Below are 25,356 nucleotides of genomic sequence, written 5' to 3' on the forward strand. Positions count from 1 at the left end.
CACATTTTCATAAGGCGACTCGGCAGTGGAAATACCAAGTATAAAATAGTCGTTTTTGCATTACAAAAATGAGAACGCGTACCTATATCCTGTGGATTACGGTAATGAGCAGCAGCCACTCTGTGTGCGGGACTTCTTTACGGCCTTCCCTCAACACAAGGCAGCGTCTCATGATTCATTCAGGCAAACACAGGCAGCACAACACGGGCCAGACAACAGACGCTCTTCCGAGCCAGGGTATCAAGAGGCTGGGTGTCCAAACTCAGAGCAGGTGTCCCACTGCAAGGTGGAACTAGCGAGCTTCGTCATGGCGGACGTTGGTGAGCTTTTGATGTCGGTTTTGTCCACAATTCGGGTCCCGAAACCCGGGGACCGCGTCCACAAAGACGAATGCGCCTTGTCATTTTCCTCACCGGTGAGCCATTTTTCATTTTTTAAATCAAAACTTCAGCCGATAGACAGTGTTGCTGTGTTGTATTCCCTTCCTCTTTCGTGATTCACACTAACGTAACGTTTTGCCAGTGCTGTCTCACTTTAATGCTCTGTTTTTCTACGTTTTCCCCATTTCTAACTAGCAGGTTAGCCTCAAGCTAAGCTAATGATGCAATGTAATGGAAACTTAGCGGCTATAGCTTGTTAGCTAGCTGTGTGGGTTTAACTGAGTAAGCTGTCAAACTAAGTCAGTCACAACTGTTGCAGGACCATTGATTATGTAAATTTAACTTTGCTCAGAGTGTGTCACACTTAACAGACGCTATTTTTCTGTGGACTTTAAAATAAACGAGCATTGCTTAACAGCAAAGGCTAGCAAATTGACAGGAGTGCTAGTTACTTTCACTGTAGCAACTGATGCTGTGACATGCTTAAGACTTATAGATCGCATCCAACTTTAATTTGCAAGTCTACTGCAAGTGGTGCGAGATAAACAGAGAGGACAGTAAGCATTAAACACTGTCTGTGCTTCCTTTACAGGCGAGTGAAGGAGGCCTGTATGTGTGCATGAATAGTTTCCTGGGTTTGGGGAGTCAGTATGTTGACAGGCACCATGCTCGTACTGGTCAGAAGGCTTATTTGCACATCACCCGGACTCGTAAGACCAAGGTGGGACACTTTATGGTTAAATACGGTGATCTAAATTACATTTGTCAGCACCATCCTTTTACATGTCCACTCACCTACTCTCAATGCCAACAGAAGGAAGATGATGGTAACTCTGGCTCTGGACACCCACCTAAGAAAAAGCCCACCAGACTGGCTATAGGTGAGTGCATAAGCATGCATGTATTTAAAAAAAAAAAAAAAAAAAAAAAAGGCTAACTGTATGGGTATCACTTTTTCCTAGAGACACATATGCTTCCACCCTTGTTGTTTTTGTTCTTTTCAGGTATTGAAGGAGGGTTTGATGTAGAGCAGGAGCAATATGAGGAGGACGTAAAAGTGGTGATTTTGCCAGACAGGCAGGAGGTGACATCCGAGGACCTGGCCACCATGCCTGATGTCGTAAGAGAGCGGGTGAGAGGTCTTGTTTGTTTTCTAGTCTGTTCAGGTTTTCCCCAGGTTGTCAGTATGGCAGTAAATGGTAAGATAAGACGCGCTTTATTAATTTCAAATGTTGGAAATCTCCTTACTATATGCTCAGTTATCAAACAAGATACCTGATGCAAAATAATTATAATGCCACATCCTGTTTCACAGTGTGGCATGAAATAGGAAACCCATCCCTTTTCTTTATTTATGTTCACATGTATTTTTTTCTCATCAAATTATAGTTAAAATGAAAGGAAATCCACTGATTTGTTTTTGAAAGTTGAATAAATCCAGAATCTTTTAAAAATCTTGCTATGATTTTGTTAAATAATACTGCACCAAGATTTTGACCAAAATAATCATTATGATTTTTACCATAATCACACAGCCTTACATTATCTTAGCAAACAAGTGAACCTTTTCAACAGTCCTTTAATACTAGAACTTGGGTGACATGCATATAGGTGTAGATTATGATTTATGGTTGATAAACAAGGCATTTTCTCTTGTTTCCCAATTGAGTTGGATGTGAGCACTCAACTGTGACACAGTCAGATTTAATGATAAACAGTTTTTGAACACGTCAGCCCCCTAGTGCAAAGTGTGAGATCTCTGGATGCTCCTATGTGTAAATAGTGCAAATAATTGTCCAGAGAATTCACAGTGACAGTAGGCATGATGTGTCCTGCCCTCCACATGCTCTGCCTAGGCAGCTGTCTCGCCTAAACCTCACAAGAGTATTTCCAGTAGTGAGAACACGACCAGAGTGGATTATCTCAAGTTGCCTGCCTCACTTCAGACAATGTCCAGACCTGACTGCCAACATTTTCCAGAGTTCATGCTTTTTCTATTGTCAGTTATCAAGTATTTGAAGTTTTATCAAATCACTTAGATTGTAGGTGGTAAGATGTTTATTCTTTGAGTAATGTTTGGTTTATTGTTTTGAGCTGTATTTGTTACCATGGTGGAATAATTTCTGGTGTCGTTTCATGATACTTGCCTGTTTGTTTGTGTGCAGAGGATGCATAGTGCTACTATATCATCTCTTTATCATCATCTAACCTTTTGCCTCCTTCCAGTCTGTTTGGGATTTTCTTTTTCTTTAAAGAAAAATTTCTGTGCTTAAGAGCAAGTGGACTTCAAATTACATTTTCTTGAAATTTGTCCCCCTGCTGTCCACCTAGGTGTCCCTGTCTATGGCGGGTATCATGGCAGCTGACTCGGTGTCTCATACCTTACAAGTTCAGCAGTGGGATGGAGAGGTGAGACAGGAGTCGAAGCATGCCGCTGACCTTAAACAGCTAGACAATGGAGTCAAAATCCCTCCCAGGTGAGGTCAAAGTTCTATTATTTAATGAACTTGCCGTGCAGCAGCTCACATATTCTCTTCAAATTTGATAAAAGATGTGCTGGCTGTTAGGGCTGGGCAATATGGCCTAAAATCCATATTGTGGTATAATTTGAATCATGTGCGGTAACTATATATTGCGATATTCTTTTCATCTGTATATATTGATATGTCCAAATGACTGAACAGTATAGAATGTCATTTTAAGAACATTTATTGTGCAAAAGTTTTTTTGTTTTCTTATTAATTACAAAACTTTTCAAATAATTTTTAAGATGTAACCGATCCTTTTCCAAACAATGTAACACAAAAATCTTAAATGACAAATAAAAATGAAGGTAAATGTGAAAAAATCTTTGAATAAAAAAATACAAGTAAAATATCAGTAAAACACTAAATTCTAAAATTATAGTTGTTTAAAATAAAGTGCAAATGTGCCTTTGGAAAAGATCAGTCTGTTGGTGTGTAGGGCCGTCTTTTGTCTTTCCACTTGACTGACTGGGCGTTTGTGGAAAGCGCAGTTTTTGGCTTTCCTCATATTCCAAAATGTTCTTCGCTATTACTTTACCCGACATAATTTGCAGATGATATTTTTCTGCTTAACATCTGACTGCTTAAACCCAAACACGGTCCATATGACCGACGTCACACCAGTCCCCTTTATGATCACCTCCTCCTCCTCCCCACCTTTAAGCTCCATGCTTGCAGCCGCTGCGATGCTTTTGACCAAAACAGGCGCAGCTTGATGACATTATCAACATGCGCTATCGCAGTAGAGCGGTATAGTCAAAATCGCTACCGTTGGCCAAATTCATAGCGTTTTTACCGCCCTCCCCTACTGGCTGTCTATATGTACAAATCTTATGGAGTTGCCACAGGTGTATCCACTTTAGTCGAGATACTGCCTTTCTACATTTAGAATCCACTGATTCAATATTGATCCTGTTCCCTTTTCAGTAATACATCGTAAAAGAGAGAATGTTGTCATTTAAGCTCTATAAAGGCCTGTTATCTTTATATCAGAAAGTGTGTTTATTGGAGGCTTTCTCTTCTGTCTGTCGTAGTGGCTGGCGGTGTGAGGTGTGTGACCTCCAGGAGAACATTTGGATGAACCTGACGGATGGCAAAGTTCTGTGTGGCCGCAGGTACTTTGATGGCTCAGGAGGCAACAACCATGCTCTGCTCCACTACCAGGAGACCGGTTACCCACTTGCTGTCAAACTCGGTACCATCACTCCTGATGGCGCTGGTAAGCGAAAAAACTATTTGATAGTAATTAGTTTGTGTTAATTAAATTAAAAAAAAAAAAAAATTACAGAGCTTATGCATGTGTCTGAAGCTCTGTCCCTGTGCTGTTTTGTTTTTCCAGATGTGTATTCCTATGATGAGGACGACATGGTGCTCGATTCCAAGTTACCAGAGCACCTGGCTCACTTTGGTATTGACATGATGACCATGGAGAAAGTAAGTTTTATTTTTCTGCTGATTTTATTTTGGATTTGTTCACTTATCGACCAATGCAAGTTGAGAGCTGTCATATTTCTTCCTGGTTTTTAATGTTATGCATTAGATCAAGGTCTTGTAGATAGAAGTATTGATCAATCTGCTGCGTTATGATTGGAGTGTTGTAAATTTAGACAGGGATATGGGACTTTTTTTTCCCCCTTTCTGTTTGCAGACATCCAAATAATGGTGGTGTCTACTTTCGTCTGTTAGATAACCATTGATTCTGTGGTGTTGCAAAAATTAAGGTCTAAAAAAGTCGCACTGCTACTGAGCTGAAAATACTTAAAAAAGATACTTCTCTTATTGAATATCTCACCCCCTTCTGATCTGGTTTACATTTATTACTGCTTTTGTTTTTCGTTAACTACATATTATGTTGTTCTTAATATAATAGTTCTTTAATATAATTATTACTGCTTATCATATCGATCTACTTCCCTTTTTTTCTGCAACACCTGTTTCCTCTTTGAATCCCTGCTGTCTTTTATTTCTTGGCCACCTGCTTCCCCTCTTATGCAGAGTGCAGTCTACACAGCTGTCTTGTCTAAGATGTCTGTACCTCTCACTGTGTACTCTAATGTTATTTCTTTTCTTGCTGATGTTTTTCTGTACACACCTAATGATGCTGCACAGCTGAGGAGGTGAAAGAATTGTGGGATAGTAAAGCAGAAGACAGAATACAGCAGTTAGTTGTATATTATAGTGTCTTGTCTGCCTGCCTGGTGTCATTAATGAGTCATACTGCCTAATCTCGTTTATCAGTTTTCTTAATATAAAAACTTTTCTTTAAGCTTTTATATTAAGGTTCTTGCAAAGCATTTTGCTTTCTTACGCAGCATATCTTCCCTTTACTTGTAAGATAAGATACTTTGTTTATCTTAAGTTGAGAAGTTATGGCAGCACAAATATTAAAGATATGCTATAACATGCTTAAAGTGGAATAAGATAAACTGGCTCAATAAGGCAAAAAATAAACATGCAAACAATCAAAATTAAATTTTGGGGAGCATCAATGAATAAATATCTAAATATAAGTTTGGATTACACAATTTGTTTCTTATGAGGAAATCATCTTAGGTTAAAGTTCTGCATCATAAACCAAACAATATTGAACTGTGTCATTGTTCTGTTGCAATACCCAATTTCAGCCAAACTTGACTTGTTGGTCAGATTGCCTCATATCAGGCTAGAATACTTCGGTAACAGAGAAGGTCATGGTTGTATGGCTGCTAAACAAATACAAATCATCAACCCTTTACTGAGCTTGACAGTTGGAACGAGATGTTTGTGCTGTTTGGTTTTCTCAGTATGTGGTGCTGTGTATTACAGTCAAGCATGTCCTCTTTGGTCTGATCTATCCAAAGGAAATTGTTTAAGAACTCTTGTGACTAGTTCAGATGCAACTTTGCAAACCTAAGCCACGGTGCTGTGTTTTTTAAGCAAGATTTGTTTCTCCTGGAAACCTTTTAAAAACAAGCCATAGATTTTCTAATCATGAAATCAATGAAATTTAATGTTTAACACACTGAGGCCTGTACAATCTGAGATGTAGCATTTGGGTTTTTTGGGGTCTCTGAGCATTATGTGGCCTGACCTTGAGGTGACTGCCTACAAATTGTCAGATCCTCTGATTTTATAGAGGTGGTCAATGAGAATCTGTTACTGTTACCGATCTGTTACTGATAATCAGTTAATCGATTAAACCCTCTTAATTACTATGGAAGCAGAAAGTTTATGCTTAGTTTTTAATTGGACTGCATAGAGTCTTGTAAAATACTTTATTTTAAATGTTTAATTTGACTGAAAATTAGCAACAGCTCTAAACTCTGTGTAGCACATCAGTTTCTTGCTTCACATTAGAACTAACTTAAATTGCATTGTCCCTTTTAAATAAATAATGAAATGAAATTCATAGTCATTTGGATGGCCTCTGTGTTAACTGATGGAGCAGTCGGTGTAGTGATTCAAACTGAATTCATACAGCAACAGCAGGTGCTGCTGGCCTTGGCAAGTAATATGAATGTATTCCTCGGCTAACAGTTCAGTATTTAGGCCACAGAAGCGTTTCTCCACATGGTGTAAACCGAGATTATACAATGTTTCATTCACAAACAGTGCAGTCCCTACACTTTTCTAAACCACTCAGATTAACTGAGCTCTGCCTGAAAAGTCCGGAAGCCAGATACAGTCACCCAGTCCAGGTAGTGTGATTGCAGCCACCATACTTACTGCATTGACTTTTCTGCTTTCAGACTGAGAGGACAATGACAGAGCTGGAGATTGCTGTGAATCAGCGTGTGGGAGAGTGGGAGGTGATCCAGGAGTCGGGGACCACCCTGCGCCCCCTGTTTGGCCCCGGCCTGACTGGCATGAAGAACCTGGGAAACAGCTGCTACCTCAATTCTGTCATGCAAGTGCTCTTCACCATCCCAGACTTCCAGAGCAAGTCAGTAACCTCCTTTTTTCTTTTTCTTTTTTTGAAACAGTCACCATCCAGCTGTGTCCAGCATGTTATTTCTTATAGCAAACTGAAATAAAAATATTGCTTTATAGTCAATATTCACCTAAAAGGTGAAAATTTGTCTGATACTTTGCATTAACATTTAAGATGAATCCAAAGAATTTCCTTCAAGCTTTTCTGTCCATGCCGCGCAGGTACGTGTCTAATATCGACAAGATAATTGATGAAGCACCGAGCGACCCAACCCAGGACTTCAAAACCCAAGTGTGAGCTTCCTCATTTTAAACTACAAGCTTTTGTGTAATTATTAAATGTTCTCATTTGTACTGCAGGAGAGGGAAAGCGACTCTTTTTAAAATGTTAGACATGTTTTCGTGCTACCTTAGTTTTCATGCACATGTATTTACATACAAACATATGGCTTTCTGATATTGGTGTCACACACAGTAAAATCAAATAAGCCATCTGCATAAATATACACAGGCACATTTACAGTGTGCCAGCTGTCAGCCACAAACCCAATTATTGTGTGCTTTTCTGGCAGCTGCATTTTCAAGTGTGATAATTGTCTTTTAATGTGTAAATACTGCCTTTCTCTTTTGAAAGGCGCTATTTTTAGACAGACTTACAACGACACCTGTTTGCTGTTATTTCGATAGCACAGCAGGAAATCAACTAAAGAGCCTCGCTTTACAAAAAAAAGAAAAATCCATTATCGTGAAAACAGAAGGTTGACGCAGCTCATGTAACTTGACTCTTTATCAACAGTTTGATATAATAAGATTAAGTCTACTTGCTATCTAATTTTCTTGTTTTCATTAAACTCATATCTACTTTATTCTAAACAATCTCTGCTTTTCAGTAGCTGCGCAGCGACCTTTCAACACAGATAATAATATCAGCTCCATGATTAGATTTTCCAGATTGTTATTTGAAATAAAAATGTAAAAAATACATCTTGGTCTATATTTAAATCCACCTCCTGCATGAGGCTCTGGGATCCCGTTGCATGTGCATCTTGTCAGCTTTGTTTGTTTATTACAGAGCCAAGCTTGGTTATGGTCTGCTGTCAGGAGACTATTCCAAACCAGTACCAGACCCAGGAGAGGAAAATGGTGCAGCTGAACCCAGGGTAAGCAGACAGAATCAGTCATACTGGATCCAAAAAAACTAGGTTTAAAAAAATATCCGTCCCTTATGCTGGGATTATCGCTCAGAAGTGAGTGAGACTATAGTACAACCAATGATGACTCCCACAACTGAGAAATCCTTCTTCTCCGGCTTTGCTTTCAGGGAGACCAAATCGGAATAGCACCGCAAATGTTCAAAGCACTTGTCGGGCGGGGCCACCCGGAGTTCTCCACCAATCGACAACAGGATGCTCAGGAGTTTTTATTGCACTTCATAAACATGGTGGAGGTAAAGTATCACTCTCACTGTATTTTTTATTTGTTTGTTTGTTTGTTTGTTTTTTGGCCTTTTTCAACATTATTGGATAGACACAATGAAGAGAGGACAGGAAAGTGGGGGCAAAGAGAATGGGGGAAGACATGTGGCAAAGGGCCGCGGGTCGAACTCGAACACAGGCCGGCCGCTCTCAGCCGTATGGCATGTGGTCGCCCGCTCAAAGCACTGAGCTAAAGTCTTTTACTTTTACATTTTTTCCTTATTATTTTGTTTTAAATGTCCATTTTCTTCTTCCTACAGAGAAACTGCCGCTCTGGGTCCAACCCGTCTGAAGCCTTCAGGTTTCTGGTGGAGGAGCGGATTGTGTGTCAGCAGTCACAGAAGGCCAAATACACACAGCGGGTGGATTACATCGTCCAGCTGCCCGTGCCCATGGACCAGGCTACCAACACAGGTGAGCAGCGGATGAGGACAATCTCTGCAACATTAACATTTTGTTCTTTCCAGGTATTTAGACTTGAAGACTTGAGCATTTCATTAAAGAGAAACCCGTTATAATAATAATAATAATTATTATTATTATTATTTTATTTTTTAAATAACAGAAGAGCTTCAGGAGGCTGAGCGCCGCCGTGAGGAGGGGGACTCGTCAGCTCCGACAGTGCGTGCACAAATCCCCTTCACAGCGTGCATGGCGGCTCTCAGCGAACCAGAGATCCTCACGGACTTCTGGAGCTCGGCTGTTCAAGCAAAAACTACTGCTACCAAGTATGAAGAGAGACGCCCTCATAATGGAAGTAGTGAACTGGAACAGATTTTAAAAGATCTTTAGTAATGACAGCCTTTCTCTCATTTATCAGAACGACCCGCTTTGCCTCTTTCCCTGACCACCTGGTTATCCAGATTAAGAAATTCACCTTTGGTCTTGACTGGGTGCCTAAAAAACTGGGTGAGCAAAGATATGGTTACATTTTTGTTTTGAAAACATGTTTTGGTTTTTTTTTGTTTTTTTTTTTCTTCTTTATAAATTTCTGTGTACAAAAATGCACGCCAGAGGGGTTTACTATGAATCAAGTTTGTCGTATCCAGGCTGTCTTTCAGTTAACTCGATTAACAAAGCATAGAACTCAAGTAAGGGATTAGGGGTATGAACTCTTTGTGAAAGTAGGTGTTTGAAAAGTATTTTACCTTATTTTCTTTTTTTTGGCCGAACTGAGTGTCACCTGCTTCAATCAGACATTATTAGAAAAAGAGGTGATGGAGATCCTACAAAAATAGGCTGTTTATTTAAAAAAACATTAAATGTAATAAGCCTACGCTGGTGCTGCAAAATAAAATTAGAGAGCAATGCTACATTGTTGAGAATTCAAAGGCTGTCCATACATCTATTCATCCCTCCTATGTGAAGTCATGTTATGGTAGTGGCAGGCTAACCAGGGTATTCCAGATGTCCTTCTTCCCAGCAACACTTTCCAGTTCTTCTTTGGTGATCTGGAAGTGTTCGTAGGCCATATGATATATAATGCTTCCAGTTAGTTCTAGGTCTACTACGGGGTCTCCTCCCAGCTCGACGTGAAACTAACTCAGCTGGTTCCTTTAAACACGAAGGAGATCCTTCTGGATGTCTGAGCTCCTAACCCTGTAGACAAAACTCATCATTTGATCTTTACACAGAACCCATAACTCATAACAGTAGTACGAGACAGTGCCTACATTACTACTGACCTCTCATCACTTGTGAATGGGAACTCTGTCGCCACTCTGAGGATGAGGGAGTGCAGTTATTTGTTGTTGTTGTTGTGTTTTTTTTTTTTTTTTTTTTTTTTTGTGGGGGAGTGGTTGTCTGTTTGTTATTGTTTTCAAATACTTGCTGCTTCCATGCTTCTGTGTAAAACAAAATATTTAAAAATTGTAGATGTGTAACATTTAAAATTTTGCAAAAAAATGCTTAAAATATTTTGATTACTGAAACTGAGATTTCAGTAGGGAACAACCACCACAACATTACAAACTGCAATAAAATCAAAATATATTGTTTAAAAAAAACAAAAACCCACGCATTATTAGCCATTGACAGGAAGTTGACATTTTGAATTGTACTTGATGATGAGTGACTTCAGGTGGTTTGTAATGGTGTGACTTTTCTCTAATGCAGACGTGAGCATCGATGTTCCTGATACTCTGGACCTGAGCGGGCTACGTGCAACTGGCCAGCAGCCAGGGGAGGAGCTTCTGCCAGAGGTGGCCCCGCCCCCACTCATGACACCAGATGTGGAGGTTAAAGGTATCCTGGGTTCCCATGGCAACGAGGAGGACGACTCGCTCTACTCCCCACTGCTGTGTCAGTCTGTCATTTCTGCTCTTTCCCTCCTCCCTCTCACTCTCATTCGCCCACCTTTGTTTCCTTCTGTTCTTTTTTTTTTTTTTTTTTTTTTTTTTTTTTTTCTCCTGCCTTTTCTGTTCTCACGCGTCCTTCAGTTGCCTTTTTAAAAAACATTTTTTGGTTCAAAACGAGGTTTTGGTTCTGTTTCTTTCTGAGCATCAGTTTAAGTTTACATTAATATAAGTTACATTTTATTTTCATTTTTTTTTTTCCTTTTGTAAATCTTGTGCTTTTGTACCAAAAACGACATCCAAGTAATTCAGCTGTTTTCAACTCTCTCTTAGCTCCAGTCCTCGATGACTCCACTGTGTCCCAGTTATGTGAAATGGGATTCCCACTAGAGGCCTGCAGGAAAGCGGTGTATTACACGGGGAACACTGGAATTGATGCTGCCATGAACTGGATCATGAGCCACATGGATGATCCAGGTGTGTAGACCAACAGTGATTTACCAAAAATCAAACCATCTCACCATGACTGTAGCTTTTCACATCTTCTTTTACTTCTGATTGGCTGCAGACTTTTCTGCTCCCTTGGTGTTGCCTGGCTGCAGCTCTGGACCTGGAACCACACCCACAGAGAGCCTGTCTGAGGAGCACCTGGCGACCATCGTCTCTATGGGCTTCAGCCGAGACCAGGCAACCAAAGCACTTCGAGCAACGGTCAGATTTTTTTTTTCTCTCTTAAAGGGCTTGAGCCTTAAAAGAGGGGCTTTTCTTAATAGCATCTCAGGCACACAGTTTCTGCTGTCTCCTTTTTAATCAATGAGAAGAAAGTTATATTACAGAGAGAGGGAGGATGAACTCAGGGCTGCAACAAGTGCAGTAGTAAGTAACATCTGTAGTATATAAAAACACTAGACCAAAGCTGCCTACATGCAGCATGAAAGCTGTAGCTTGACATTACATGATCCATCTGTCTTGGGGTGGGACATACGGTATTGTTTGAAGTTCACTGACACACCTTGATTGTGAGCACTTGGTTGGATCGATCTTCCTCCCTCTTCAGGGACTCCTGAAAGATTCTTGTAAATGGTGACGTAGTTCTGACATTACCCCATATAGCTTAGCTTACCTAAAAGTGTTTGGCACACATTTGAGCTTTGGGAGATGGTTGCAGCCAAACACAGCAGCTACTTCTCCCCAGAGCAAATACTAACAGCGTGTTAAGAAATCTTTCTGTGCTGCTCCTGTCCTCTGATGGTCTTTCATCAGCTGTCTTTGCTCTCTAACAGTTAGACTCTTGGAAGATCTTTATTATTGTATTTATGGGTTGTACGGAAGCTCCAAACGCAATTTCATTGTTCTCTGACAATGACAATAAATACTTATCTATCTGAAGTATTTGTGATCAACAGAGACTCAGCTTTAAGCTTAGAAAGTATTTGACTCTTGACTGGTGTTTGTCACACAGAGTAACGTCCTGGACCGGGCAGTAGACTGGATCTTCTCTCACCTGGATGACCTGGAGTCCATGGATGTGTCTGAAGGAGGTCGCTCAGCTGCAGAGAGCGAGGGCGGCAGGGATCCTCCACCTGGACCCCGCGTCAGAGACGGACCAGGAAGTAAGTCCATAGAAGGAGACGGAAAGAGGAGAAATAATATTTATAATCAGATTGTGTCTGCTCACGTTAGTTTAGATTATGTTAATAAAGTGCTTTAATGTGTTACAGTCAATCTCTTTTTCTCTTGTTTGTCCAGAATATGAGTTGTTTGCATTCATCAGTCACATGGGGACGAGCACCATGTGTGGCCATTATGTCGCCCACATCAAGAAGGACCAGCAGTAAGTATTTTAGACACATCGAGGTTCGAGACGGTGGTTCCTAACATTTCTCATGAGTCTCTTTCTGCTGCGTATTCAGAACTTTTGCTCAAACACGACCAGTTCCAGTTCCTTAAAATGTAATTTCATACTTTTTCAGATTAGCTCAGCCAGTCTTTCATGTTCATATTGGCTTTTACAAGACTTCTTGTTGTTTAAGGAATATTTCACAGATTTGGTTGGAAATTTAAAATTACCTGTCATAACAATAAAAATACCGCAACAAAATAACTGTGATTTACTGCATTCATGTCCCCACTTGCACAAAGAAATTCCTGAAAAACTTTTTATTAAATGTGCTTCCTGGTCCCTGAATTTCATTTATTTTCTAGTGCAGGCTAAACATCTGTAAAGAATTGCATTGGAATGATAATAAAGTAGCTTCAGCAGGGGGCACCATACTCCACATCTGCTCTGACAAAACTCATTTCATGGCTGCTGATGTGCACAGTGTGACGTGTTAATCTGTCAAAGAAGTGAAGGTTTGAAGGATTTATATCCATCTGTCACCAACATAACTAAAGGAAAAATGTTTGTTTCACGTCTGAATAATGAAAATGGATCAATTTCTACTGAGTCCTGCTTTAATGTGTTATTATGACATCTGTACCTGAGTTGTTCATTTGGAGGCAGCAGGTGCTGTTAAACAGGCCTTTGTAAACTGCATTTTCTCTTTGTGTCTCACAGATGGGTGATCTTCAATGATCAGAAGGTGTGCGCTTCAGAGAAGCCTCCCAAAGACCTGGGATATCTCTACTTCTACCGCAGGGTGGCTGAATGAAGCAGAGCAGCGTTACACTTTAGGTGAACGAGAAGATACGTGAACGCTAACAAACACCCATGACAAAATTCATAGTTGCACTCCACCAAGCTCTTGCAAAAGTCCTGGCACGCTTCACAACTGACAAAAGTGTAAATAAGTCTCTCAGATTGCGTATTACACACTCAATAAATTGGTGCAGATGTACAGATGAGATGTTGGGCTGATATTTTTCTTGAAATCCTCTGATTACAAACCACAGGTCTGTTCAGAGAGCAGGTTTGGTTTGTTTCCTGAGCCTTGATGATCGGTCAGCCATCTGTTCAAGTTTAACTCGCAAATGATTTCAGAAAACCTGCTTCAGGGAACAAGTCCCAAACATTAGCGACTTTGAGTCCCTTCATTTGTTTTGTTAACCCCGACTATTGATTTCCACTGCCATCAGTAGTCACTGCCGCCTCCGGTCCCCTCTTCTTTCATTGGATGATTGCAGCTTGGTGTCATCACTCCTCCTCTACCTGTTAGTGAGGACAAAAGTGTTAAACACCCACAATAAGAGAAAATGTCAGTGAATTAAAAAAGAATAAAAACAAATGTGTGTTACAAAAAGGAAAAGCACCAAATCAGCTTGTTTTCCTTCAGTTTGGTGAGGGTGATATCTGGGTGATTCTTGTTTTATTTTGTTTTTATTTTTGAACAGAAATGCTTTGTTACTTCTGCTGTGGCAAATAAATAATTGTCTTTCTGTCAAATAAAGTGTGGTCTGTCCTTTTGCTTTATGCAGCTTCTCTTTTTTATTTTCACATCCTGATTACAGACAAAAGTATGATGAACTGCCATTTTGTGGTGACATGTGCAGTTTAAGCATTTATAACTTGGGTTTAGAGTGACCTAAACTGTACCCACCACTACCAAAGAATGGGTTTCTCTTCAGATGCTCTCAAACCTCTTTAGTAATTGTCTTTGTGCTCATGTTGTTGGTGAAGTGAAGCACAGAGAGGATTCATTAACCGCTAAAAGACACAGAACGTGCTCAGAATTGAGGTAAGTGCTCAACCTTTTATTTAATTAACCCCAATTAAATCTCATTTTCGACCCTGGTGCATATAGATGGTTTAATATTTGAGGGTAAAAGACTTAAGTTGTAATTTTTTTTTTTGTCAGTTATGGGGGAGTAAACACAAAATATCTTCAAATGATCCAAACTAGTTTCATGTATAGCTGTAGATGAGTTTTGGCATTCTTTGATGTAAATGCGATTTTATTTTATGAGAATTTGACTCTCACTTTACTCAATTTTAACCTCCTTTTTAAAAGCTGCTCCTTTCTGCTTAACATACGAAGTTGAAGCAGTTTTGCAGGAAACAGTTTAAATATTGTTTCAGATAAACTAAAAGCCACAAAGGTATTTTTTTTACAAGATTAATATTTTAATAAGTGACACAGGATGGAAGTAGATCGAGGGTGTGGTGGTTTCTTGGTAGAATTTCTCTGTGGCTGTATGTGAAGTGAAAATGTTCACATTCAATTTGTTTCAGTTTTATCTCAACAGTAAAACATTTTTTTTAAACCCTCAGAATGAAGATGCCGGTGTGGTTTGTGTTTGGTGAGTAAAGATACTTCTGGAAAAAATACTGTGAAGGCCTGAACAGACTGAAAGTGACGTCTCAGCAGTGAGAAGGGCATGAAGGAAAAGTGAAACTACAGAATAATGAGTCACAATGGGAAAGAAGAGGGCAGTGGTCACTTCGGTGGCCATCACCTTTTAAATCGTTCCTATTTTGGAAGTTGCCTTGTTGTTGCCTTTCTGGTGTTTCTCATGTCGTTTTGATTTGGACCAAAGCTGGTGAAATGGCTTCAAAATAGTTTTTGCTTTCAAACGGGACAGCTTACAGTTTAACTGACTTCGTTATACTGGGATTGTCAAGTGTTCCCTTAATATTTTGAGCATTTTTGATGCAACTAAGCAGAGTGTTTGTTGACTCCATTTGTCTTCTTTTCAGTGCTGGGTGCACTCTCTGCTGCAGGTGAAGTTTTTGTTGCAAAAGTCGGGGGGAAGGTCACATTGAAGTGTGGGGTCAGCAGCTACACACGCTCTCTGCGGTGGCTTCATGGAAATGACCTTCATAGTGTTGATCAGAGAGGCTTCTCTCGCAAAGGTACTTTAGTATCTCAGAATACTTAACAGTAAACATCAGTATGCGATGATTACATTATATTAGAACATATTTTTATTTTCTGTGTTAGGCACTGTTGAACTTGCACAGAGGTCAGTCGTGAGACAGACGAATCTGGAAATCTCCAGTGTGAGAGAAACAGATGCTGGACGGTTCACATGTTTGGCAGATGGGACACGTCATGAACATTCACTTTCTGTGTTCTCAGGTAAACAGTTGTGCGATTTACTCTTGTAGGTCAGTTATAATGGAAAATAATATACATCAATTTAAAATCTACTTTTTACAAGTACACACGCACGCGCGCGCGCGCGCGCGAACATTCCCGCAATTTTACCATAAATTTTAGGGGAAAATTCAAAGTAGCAGAGAGCAAAATCCAGATTACAGTACTGAAAGTTCAAGTCTTGAAACCATAGAGTCCTACATTTCCCATAATCCAACATCCATCACAAACACATAAATTCCTGTTAAATGTTTGTACTCCATACGAACATCATCACCTCTGTTCAGGGACTCAAGAGGTGGGCAGGGATGGGGATGGCAGATGTTTAAATTAACTTAGTTTAAAAAGTTTGTACAATCTGGCCTACAGTGTTTTGCAGTGCAGAAATAAAGGTTACCATTTTTCCACTTGGTTGTAGTAAACTATTGTCTTTTTCTGATGTTATGAGGGTTTTTCATGTGTCTAATGAATTTGGATCAAGTCCCTTGTTCATCATGGCCTCCTCTCTCTCTTTATGCTTCTCACTGTGTCCTCACCTCCTGCTGACAGTGTCGGTCTCTGTGACTCCCTCTGCTGATCTCCTGCTGGGCAGCGAGGCAACGCTCCAGTGTGACGTGAAAGGTCTCATTGAAGGTTGTGAAGTGGAGGAACCCAAATGTAGATTCACCCGAGTGGTCACCAACAGCTCAACTCAAACCTGTAACAAGCTCACATAATGGGACCTGGGAGTGTATCATCACCTGTGGCAGCGATCAGCTTAGTGAGCATCTGACCATCACAGTCCAAGGTAATACACAGATACTGGAAATGAAGACTCCTGTATTCCACTGTGATCAAAAGAAAAACAAACGTGTGTTTTCCTTTCCAGAGCCGCCTCCTACAACATCAACAACAACAGCTTCACTGTGCAGCTCGAAGGATAACCCAAAGACCACCTTTGCCATTGTGTGCTCAGTTTTGCTTTCTTACTTCCTGCTGTGATTAATAAATAATTGTTTTTATGTCAAACTGTGTTCTTATGTGTTCGTTATGAATTTCCTAATTTTTTTCTTATTCTACGTAACTATATTAAAAGAGGCAAAATATACTCAAAATTAAGGGCACAACCTACATTTTAATAGAGGTAATATTTAATTTAATGTGACTATCCTGAAAACACTTTATTTCTGTTCTAAAACAGTCCAAATTACTGGCCGAGCCACCAGTTTCAGAACAGACTGAATATTTAACGTCTTTCATGAATAGATCCATGTAAGGAGTCTTAAGCTAGAACCTTTTAAACAAGAAGAAACATCTGTCAGACAACCTGAGGATGAGATCAGGCACAGTTAATGCATCACTAATATAAGTATTTCCATCACAAGTACACAAGGAAAAAATAAGAACTTCTTAATTATTATGTTTGCTGTAATTCTGACTTCAGTTTTGGTAAAGCTAGTCTACTCCTCAAGTGAAGCTGGATAAGTGTAAACATCTACCTTACCTGGGAGACTGGCCCAGCTAGTATACTATGAACCTCGAAATTGTGGCCCTTTATATACACAGTGGCACGCACACACTATGGAGGGTATGGCCCAGTATGGTTCTCCTTAGGTCTAGTTTTAAATAAAATAGTTCCAGTTCATTTCTCTGGAAAATGTTCCCTAAACTTGATTGATTTATTTCTGGTGCACAATCTGCTGCCTGACTGCAGATAATTTATAAAGTAATAAATAGACACCGTTGAGACAATAGCCTAAACGTGAAGCAAGAAAGTGTTTCTGCACAACTGCATACATTCATTTACTTTGCACTTTGAAGAACATGCCTCTGCATCTCAGGAGCTTTATGTGGTGAGGTGAGGGGCAGGAAGTCGGTTTACTTAATGCATAACAGAAAACATAAATCATGCATGGGAAGCTAACATTTATTATTGTATCTGTATTTTGGATTAAACAGGCTCTGGGGTTTTAGTTTATATAACATTGTTTAGGGTCATTGTATGAATGTATAAAAACATTTATTAAAAAATCCAGTAAATTTTCATTTCACCCGATTTCAATAAATGTAATATTTTACAGTGTACTTATGTAACAAATCTACATGGAAACTTTACATCAAATAAAATAATTTAGGGAGAAATAATATCGATCGGGCTGAAAGCTCACTCACTAGAAGCCACAAACAGTCACTGCACAGGACATCATCAGCGTTTATGCGGGAAATTTGGTAGCATCATTATATTCACATCAAACACTCTGATCTATGGTTTTCCCAGATGATAAGCAATAAACGATGCAATAATTAACCCTAGGATATCATTTGTAAACTAAACTTCTGTTAAAAGGATTTATTTATTAAAGTTTTTATAAGGAATTTGGAAAACATTTTGATTATGACTGAAGTTATGCAGTTTAATCAATGAGTGTGATGATTAATTTCCAGACTAGGCTAAATTTACACATATGTTAGATTAATTTAAAAACTTCGGCTCAACCATCCAAAGTAATGGACAATGGACAAAAGAGGTGAAGAAGAGAGTAAGGGCAGGGTGGAGCAGCTGAAGGCAAGGAAGGAAAGGCAGAGCCTAAGTTGTTAAGATTTTTATTGAGAGTGACCAGAATGGACAAGATTATCAATAAATACATCAGAGGGGCAGCTCAGATCCAGTGGTTTCAAGACACAGTTGTTGGGACAGAAGAGGATGCTGAGGGTGAGACGGGAGTAAATCATGTGCTGCGGGCTGTACGACAAAATGAACAATCCAATCTCAGCAGCTCTTCTTCAGCCATCATAATCTTGAATCTTTACTGTATACAGATGTTTCAGTGCATCACTCTATTACAAGGAGACTGGATTGTTCCATTTCCGTTCATACATCATATTCTATTTAACTGTCAATCAGAACAGTGTGGTTGGAACTGATAATGGTTAACCACCACAATTACATTCACCGCTGCCTATTGCGGTTAGCATTGTGCATCACAAGTGCGTCACTGTGGAAAATGTGCTTTAGTGAATTTTTAGTGTTTGCAGTTTTATAGAAAGTAAAACACAGTAAACCACTGATGATAAATCAGCTTGAGCAAATGTGATGGAGAAATGGTTACTGAGAAAAATGAATTTTGAAAATTGAATTGGAACTTGAATCTTATAGTTATACAAAACTTATAGTTTTGTGGCTTATCACTGAAACAAGTGTCATAATAAAGTGAGTCTATGAGTAACTTGTGGATGGAGATGTGTGAGGGTGGTGGTGTAGGCTTCATTCTGGCTTCATTCACCACATGAACCACCAGCATTGCCGTTTTCCTTTGACTTTCCATGCAAGTGCACACAAGCTGACACAAATTTGATTTATTTATTTATTTTATATAAATTTTACATTTTTGTGTGCAAAAGACTTCATGAATATATGATATAAAAATCATTTAGCATGGAAAAGTCTTTAAAAGATTATCGTGCATAACATTATTTTGTGTTCAATTTAAGTCAGCTTAGAGCAACTTGGACTGTGGGATGAAACCGAAACAGCTGAGGAAACACAAGCACACTGAAATTTCAAATTCTGCACAGAAAGGTATTTTAAAAAAATACAATTATGTAAAACACCACAGTCTGTCTGTTCCTTGGAGAATGCAGTCCTGTAAAATATAATGTTTAAGCTAGCTGTGTAACTGTAACAAGTGAGGCACATATAAATTTCGCTCATAATTAATAAATCATCAAGTCAGCTTTCTGTCTGATGTATTTATTTAATAGTTCACTACTTTCTTCAGTAAAGAATCTGTGTGTTGGTAAAGCAGCTGGTGGCAAATCCATTTCAACATTGTTCTTCTGTAGATTTGAAATCAGAAGACAAAAACGGAGGAGAAGATAAAAGGTTTCACTGAAAGTAACACATATGACAGACTCAGACACAGTAAATATAGAAAGAAGTTGACATTTAAAATCTAAAAATGCAGCACACAGTAATTCAAAGTCAAGTGGCTAACACTCAAATACAGTTTTTCAGAGATGACAGATTTTCTTTTCTCAAAACTACAGTTACAAAACCCCTGACTCTTGTGGCAAAACTTCACAAACATCAAAATCGTTGGATCTGCCCTTGATCTGCGTTTTACCATGAACACCACAGATGGCTCTGTAAACTGCACAACAACACTGGAAACCAACCAGTTTAACATGCACTAAACTGAATAACCTAGTACAATATTCTTATGGAGCATTTAAATGACACAAAATCATGTTCTAATCTTATATCAAAGCAGGTTTTCCCTTGACAGAGTTAAGAGTTTTTCAGAAAAAATAAGATACTTCGTTTGTTGGGGGGTTTTGCAGTTTTTTTCCTTTCTTTTTACAATCTCCAGCGGGTCTTATCACCCAGATGACCAGATTAAACAGGAAAAGATTATGTGAAGATGATAATAAACCCAAAGCAGGAGAACACTTTAACTTTAAATACACGAAAAAGACAGTCAGGGAGAATGGAAACATAAATGTACCACGACATAGCTGAACTCAATCTAGAGAACAAGTCACAGGGAAGTCAAACTAAAGACAAGGCACAAGAGACAAAGAACTCACAAAATAAAACATGAAGTAACTAAACAAACAAAAAAGAATCAGCAAAACAGAGAAACACAGAAGTGTTTCAAGTAAAACATTTTTTTTTACTAAAGTCAAGTAAAACAAAGACTCAAATACCAAATTATAAGACTACATATTTCAAAATTATAACTCTAAAACAGAACTCAGAATGCTAGAATAATCTTAAAATAAAATAAAATAAGGAAACCCAGTCAAATAGTAATCAAAACTCAACAATACCAAATATTAACAGCTCAAAAATGAACTGACAAAATTCACAGTCTATGACAGTAAAAGCTGTCATGCATAAAGTTATGATCTGACCAACAGTCTGTGTAGAAAAAATACAGCACAATAAGTCGAACAGTGGTTCATGGTTTTAGCTTTACATTGTTATGCATCACTACATCAGATAAGAAATGCAATTTTTTTTAATTTTTAATTTTTTAAAATTCCTTCATAAATCATCATTAAGATGCTTCGTGAAGAGTAACTACTAGTAACTGGGTTTCAGGTGGTCGACAACCAAAGAAACGTTAGCTGAGAACACACTTCTTATATACATCAAGTAAAACTCCCTGTCAGTTGTCTCCTTTACAGCAATATTTGTAAATGTTTATGTTTGCATATTTTATCCACATCTTTCACACAGTTTGTATCCTATTTTCTCTGTCCCTTAGTATTTGCGACATCACCCAACCTGGCTGCCGATGTTCAGCTACGTCTGCTGCAGTGTTGTCGAATCTGCATCTTATACGCATGAAACAAACCAGAATCAAATCCAGAAAAGGGCCGAGAAGCAACAAAGTCAAAAGTTTATCAGCGATAACTTCAAAGCAGTGGTTATCCAAAAATACTCCAATAGAACAGATGACACCGGGAAGGATCATCAGAAAATAATTAAAGAAGAATGAAAGGAAAATTCGTACAATTCTTTGTTTTTCATCAGTGGGCACTAAGGTGTCAGCAGCCAAGGCGTGAAAGGTCCATACTAAAAACAGGATGAACGGGAGAGCTGGAAGGAGGGCAAAAATATAGAGGATAAAAAACTTCTTGAAGACTACAGTAGGAACTACAGTTGCAATACAAAGGATCCAAATCAAGAGAGAAACCAGCATGGACCCCTTAGTTTGTCTGCTGCACTTCAACTTTGGGCAGGTGATAACAAAACACCTGCAACACAAGAGAGATATCACAATAGTATGTTATTCTGTATGAGGATAGAGAATACAATGTCAGGGAAGAACACACAGAGACAGACATTCACCTTTCAATAGCAATGTATGTCTTGAAATACCAACTAGCCGTCAAACCAGCTATGCAAATAATGTCATCTTGTTCAATTACAGGTCCTTGCTTCAACTGCCAGGAGAACATTATGCTGATGTGGACGAGATTGGCGATGAGCAGGTTAGTGAAATAGATCACATGCTCCTTTTGTACCTGCAGGAGAGATTCGTTAAAGTCAAATTACTGCAGTAATAAACACAAATTGCAGAATTAAACACAGAAATATTTACGTCAGATGATGCATGAACAAGGAGATTGATTTGATTTTGCTTTCTCTGCTGTTACTGTATTAAGCATCAAGCAAGTATTTACAAAAAATAATTTAGACTTATAAAAACATTTTTTAAAAGATGAAAAACTGAGTGTTACAAAAGTGTACAATATAATTCATAATCAATGCAGAACTGAGTGTTTTAACAAGTGTGAAAAAGAAAAAGAAAGTAGTAAGTGTAACTATTTACATACCAAGCAACACAACCAACAGATGACCAGTAAGGTCAAAGGAAGGCAGAACATGAAGTTAGTCCATATGATAAAATCAGAAAAATTCATTGCTTGCTGACTTTCTGTGTGGAACTGCTGTGAAAGATCCTTCATTCCTTTTCAGGAAAGAACCTGTTGTGTGGAATAGCAAGTTGTGCAACAGTGAGACTGTGGAATATTAACCAAATGATATTCATAAGAAATTATGGATTAAAAAAACAGAGAATAAGCCAAATCTGTTTAACTAAAAACAAAAAAGAAAACAGCTGAATTTGTCATGGATTCCAGAGTTCTGGACCCAAGTTCGAAAACACTGGATAAAGCCAAGAAAAACACTGCAAGAATAGCCAAAATCCAAACCTGACCAGCTCAGACACACAGGAAATTATAAAAGAAACTGAGACAAAAGACTGAGTTGAAGACAGAACAACATACAAGCAGAAACGCAATCTGGGGAAATGGACATGGCCGGGGGAAAAACAGGACACAGGTACAGACAACCCAGACAAAGACCCAGGTGGGGAAATAAAAGTAAACACAAGACACTAACTACCAACTACTAACTACCAAAATAAAACAGGAAGTGAGAATCTTAATCAAATGTGAAAATGTTTGATTACGTAAATGAACTTAACACAGGGGAGTCGACACAAGCGCATCAGGCAGGAGATACTGAGGAAACAAATTCAACTCTAAAGCAAAAACTTGATTTCTCCAGCCAAGACAGAATTTTCCTTCACAAGTTGTTTATGGAGACAAACCTACATGAATAATTCTGTATTTTTTAAAAATGAAAAAAATAATGCCAGAGTGATTCTACTCCAACCAGATCACACTCGATTGATCCATAAATATTTAATCAACAGAACATTAAATTAAACCCTCTTGTGTAATTATAGCTATAATTGTATAGTTTAGATGTTTAGTAGCAAAAAACATCTCTGTAGTAAAAAAAAAAAGGGAATGAGTATGAGATCAAGTTATACGTCACTAGTAACCGCATTTCCATCGAGTTTCCATTTGAGCAGCTTTTGTGCTGTTAATGTAGAAACTGTGCAAGCACAAAGGATAACGACAGAAAAAGCTTCTAGATCTTAAAATTTAGACTTGGCCTCTCCAACTACTCAACTTCTCAACTAAAGATAATATGAATAAGTGTAAACATCAACCTTACTGGCTTCAGGATGACTTCCTGCTCAGCTTGTTTAGTGATTCAGTGATGTGACGCTGAAGTTTAGCTTCAGAGTGAAGCAGAACAGAGCACAGAAATGTGGTTTATATACTTCACCCCACCCACTGATGGGTACACACACACACACACACACACACACACACACACACACACACACACTGTGGAGACTATTGTGAGCCAATTTGTTAGCGTCTCTTCTCATGTTCTACTTTGTTTTAGTTTTAAAATTCCACTTCAGGTATCTGACAAAGTTTAGAGACTCTAGTCACACTTGAGCAGGCCTCTCTCTGCCAGCGTAACACAAAACAATTACTTGACAATGTTGATTTATTTTGTCGGTACAAACTGTCTGACAACTGAATCTGTAAAATTACTGAAACACTTTGTATTTTTGCTGAAAGCCACAACTTCATAGGATTACAAATTGACCCATATTCATTTCCTTTGCATAGGTTGTCTCTGCAGTAGAGATGCTTTAGAATGAGATTGTAAGCTGATTTAGTGCGTCAATAAGGATCTCACATATTTTGATTTAGGTTTTGAAGAAAACTCAGTAAACGTAGCATAGCTGCCACATGACATAGATAACTGTGTGTGCATGTGACATGGGATATGCATATATGATACGAGACAGCTTTACTGGTTAATAGTCCGTAGTCTCATAGTTTTAAGCCTCTGTGAAAATACTGACCCTTGACCTCTAGTGTTATATTCACAGACACAGTAATGGGATGGTTGTGGCTTAAATGTGTTGTCCCGTAACAGGTCCTGCAAGAAGAGAAACAAGCTACAGTTACAACAAAGGAAGACATTTGTGCCTGAAACTTACTGCAATCACTGTGATAGTTTTCAAATCACAGATGATAACGTGACTATTTCGGAAATACTTCAGCTATTCAAATATATATTTTCTCTGACATTGGTGCCTCTGTCAGAAGGTTTGAATGCCAAAGGCGGAAGTTTTTTCAGGATTATCATTAATGTTATCTATTAATGTTCAAATTTAAGAAGGCGGAGAATGTCTGACGAGAAACCTGTTCTTTGGTAAGTTATAGGCCTGTAAACACGCCCAAAAAGCTAAACTGTAAATGTTTTCTCAGATTATTGTCAGGTGCAAACTGCCAATTCACCACAATTATTCCTGTAATCAGGAAGTGAAAATAAAAAGAGAAGTTAGAGGGACCAAAAGGACAGATCACACTTTATTTATTCGAAATTGACAGACATTTATTTATTTGCCACAGCAAACAAAGTACTTCTGTTCAAAAATAAAACACCCAGATACCCCCCTCACCAGAACAAAAGAAAACAAGTCATTTTAGTTCTTCAGTTTTGGGTGTTTTTTGTTTGTTTGTTTATTTGGTAATACACATTTGTTAATCTATCATTTGTTTTCCTTCTATTTCCTCACTTTAACATAACAGGTAGAGACGGTGTCAAGGTGAAGTCACTGAGATAACTTAGTGAACGGCTCTGGTTACACTAAGCTGTGGCTGTCCTATAAAAGAGGAGAGGATTTGCATGATTACAACATGCAAATGATTGAAGTCAGGTGTTCTAATCACTTCCACGGCCACAGGTGTATAAAATCAAGCATCATAATAATGTAATGGTGTACACAGCTGTGTTTATATGTCATGGCTTACCCTGAACACTGGGTTTATAGAGTACCTTTCCTACACACACACAGACACACACACTGCTCCTTTGGGTGTTGGAGCTGTGTTTCTTTTAGCTTGTTTTGTGTTTTGAAACTCTTCATATTTTTTGAATATTACAGTTTGAATGTGAATTCTGCTGTTAGTGTTCGGGATTGGTTAGATGCTGATGAAGCCACCTGTTTGATGTGGACATATGTAAGTGTAAATGAAGTCAGATAAGAAAAAAGAATATTGTGAGCATTTCCTGAGCTTTTTTTAATTGCACTTTTCAATGATGTGTATCTGAGACAGGTAAACGCAACATCTGAGGGAAATACATCTAAGCTGTAATCTTTTCATGTTCAGTTTTACAGTCTTACACTTCTGGCCTTTTTGTTCTGTTTGTAATGTTGTTTGATGTTTTCTTGATTCAGTGATTTAAAATCAACTGTATTTATAGTATTTAAAAAGTCATGAGAAACAAGTGATAGGAACCACACTCAAAAACATTTGTGGCTGGAACATGAGTCATAGAGTTAGCTGTGATGTCTTCCAGCTTGTAG

General features: G+C 38.6%; 1 protein-coding gene, 1 long non-coding RNA gene and 1 pseudogene across 5 annotated transcripts; 2 read left to right on the top strand and 1 right to left on the bottom strand.

Moving 5' to 3' along the window:
- Positions 1-117: 117 nt before the first annotated feature.
- On the top strand, positions 118-13,972 carry usp5 (ubiquitin specific peptidase 5 (isopeptidase T)). 3 transcript variants are annotated; one of them, XM_084943540.1, is made up of 20 exons: positions 118-415; positions 973-1,101; positions 1,198-1,261; positions 1,385-1,512; positions 2,712-2,857; positions 3,940-4,124; positions 4,245-4,339; positions 6,634-6,827; positions 7,037-7,108; positions 7,887-7,974; positions 8,136-8,261; positions 8,550-8,703; positions 8,855-9,017; positions 9,110-9,198; positions 10,405-10,590; positions 10,917-11,060; positions 11,152-11,294; positions 12,046-12,196; positions 12,333-12,417; positions 13,144-13,972. In XM_084943540.1, exons 1-20 carry the CDS (start codon positions 308-310, stop codon positions 13,235-13,237), a joined length of 2,544 nt encoding a protein of 847 aa, XP_084799666.1. In that variant the 5' UTR covers positions 118-307; the 3' UTR covers positions 13,238-13,972. The 3 variants fall into 3 exon arrangements, with proteins under 3 accessions (XP_084799666.1, XP_084799665.1, XP_084799667.1); XM_084943539.1 differs by having other exon boundaries at positions 119-415; positions 1,195-1,261; XM_084943541.1 differs by having other exon boundaries at positions 119-415; positions 1,195-1,261; positions 10,405-10,533.
- Positions 13,973-14,800: 828 nt separating this feature from the next.
- Positions 14,801-16,600, top strand: LOC146377924 (hemicentin-2-like; annotated as a pseudogene). Its single transcript, XR_014801586.1, has 5 exons — positions 14,801-14,822; positions 15,187-15,375; positions 15,464-15,601; positions 16,169-16,406; positions 16,488-16,600. The product of XR_014801586.1 is annotated as a hemicentin-2-like (transcript).
- Positions 16,601-19,001: 2,401 nt separating this feature from the next.
- On the bottom strand, positions 19,002-23,200 carry LOC146377925 (uncharacterized). Its single transcript, XR_014801665.1, has 4 exons — positions 23,136-23,200; positions 21,944-22,093; positions 21,456-21,631; positions 19,002-21,361 (listed from the first exon to the last, which is right to left on the bottom strand). It is a non-coding gene; the product is annotated as an uncharacterized LOC146377925 (long non-coding RNA).
- Positions 23,201-25,356: the final 2,156 nt, after the last annotated feature.

The sequence above is a fragment of the Perissodus microlepis genome, chromosome 11 (assembly GCF_051167445.1).
Source record: "Perissodus microlepis isolate ML-2025 ecotype Zambia chromosome 11, ASM5116744v1, whole genome shotgun sequence".
Taxonomy (NCBI): Eukaryota; Metazoa; Chordata; class Actinopteri; order Cichliformes; family Cichlidae; genus Perissodus; species Perissodus microlepis.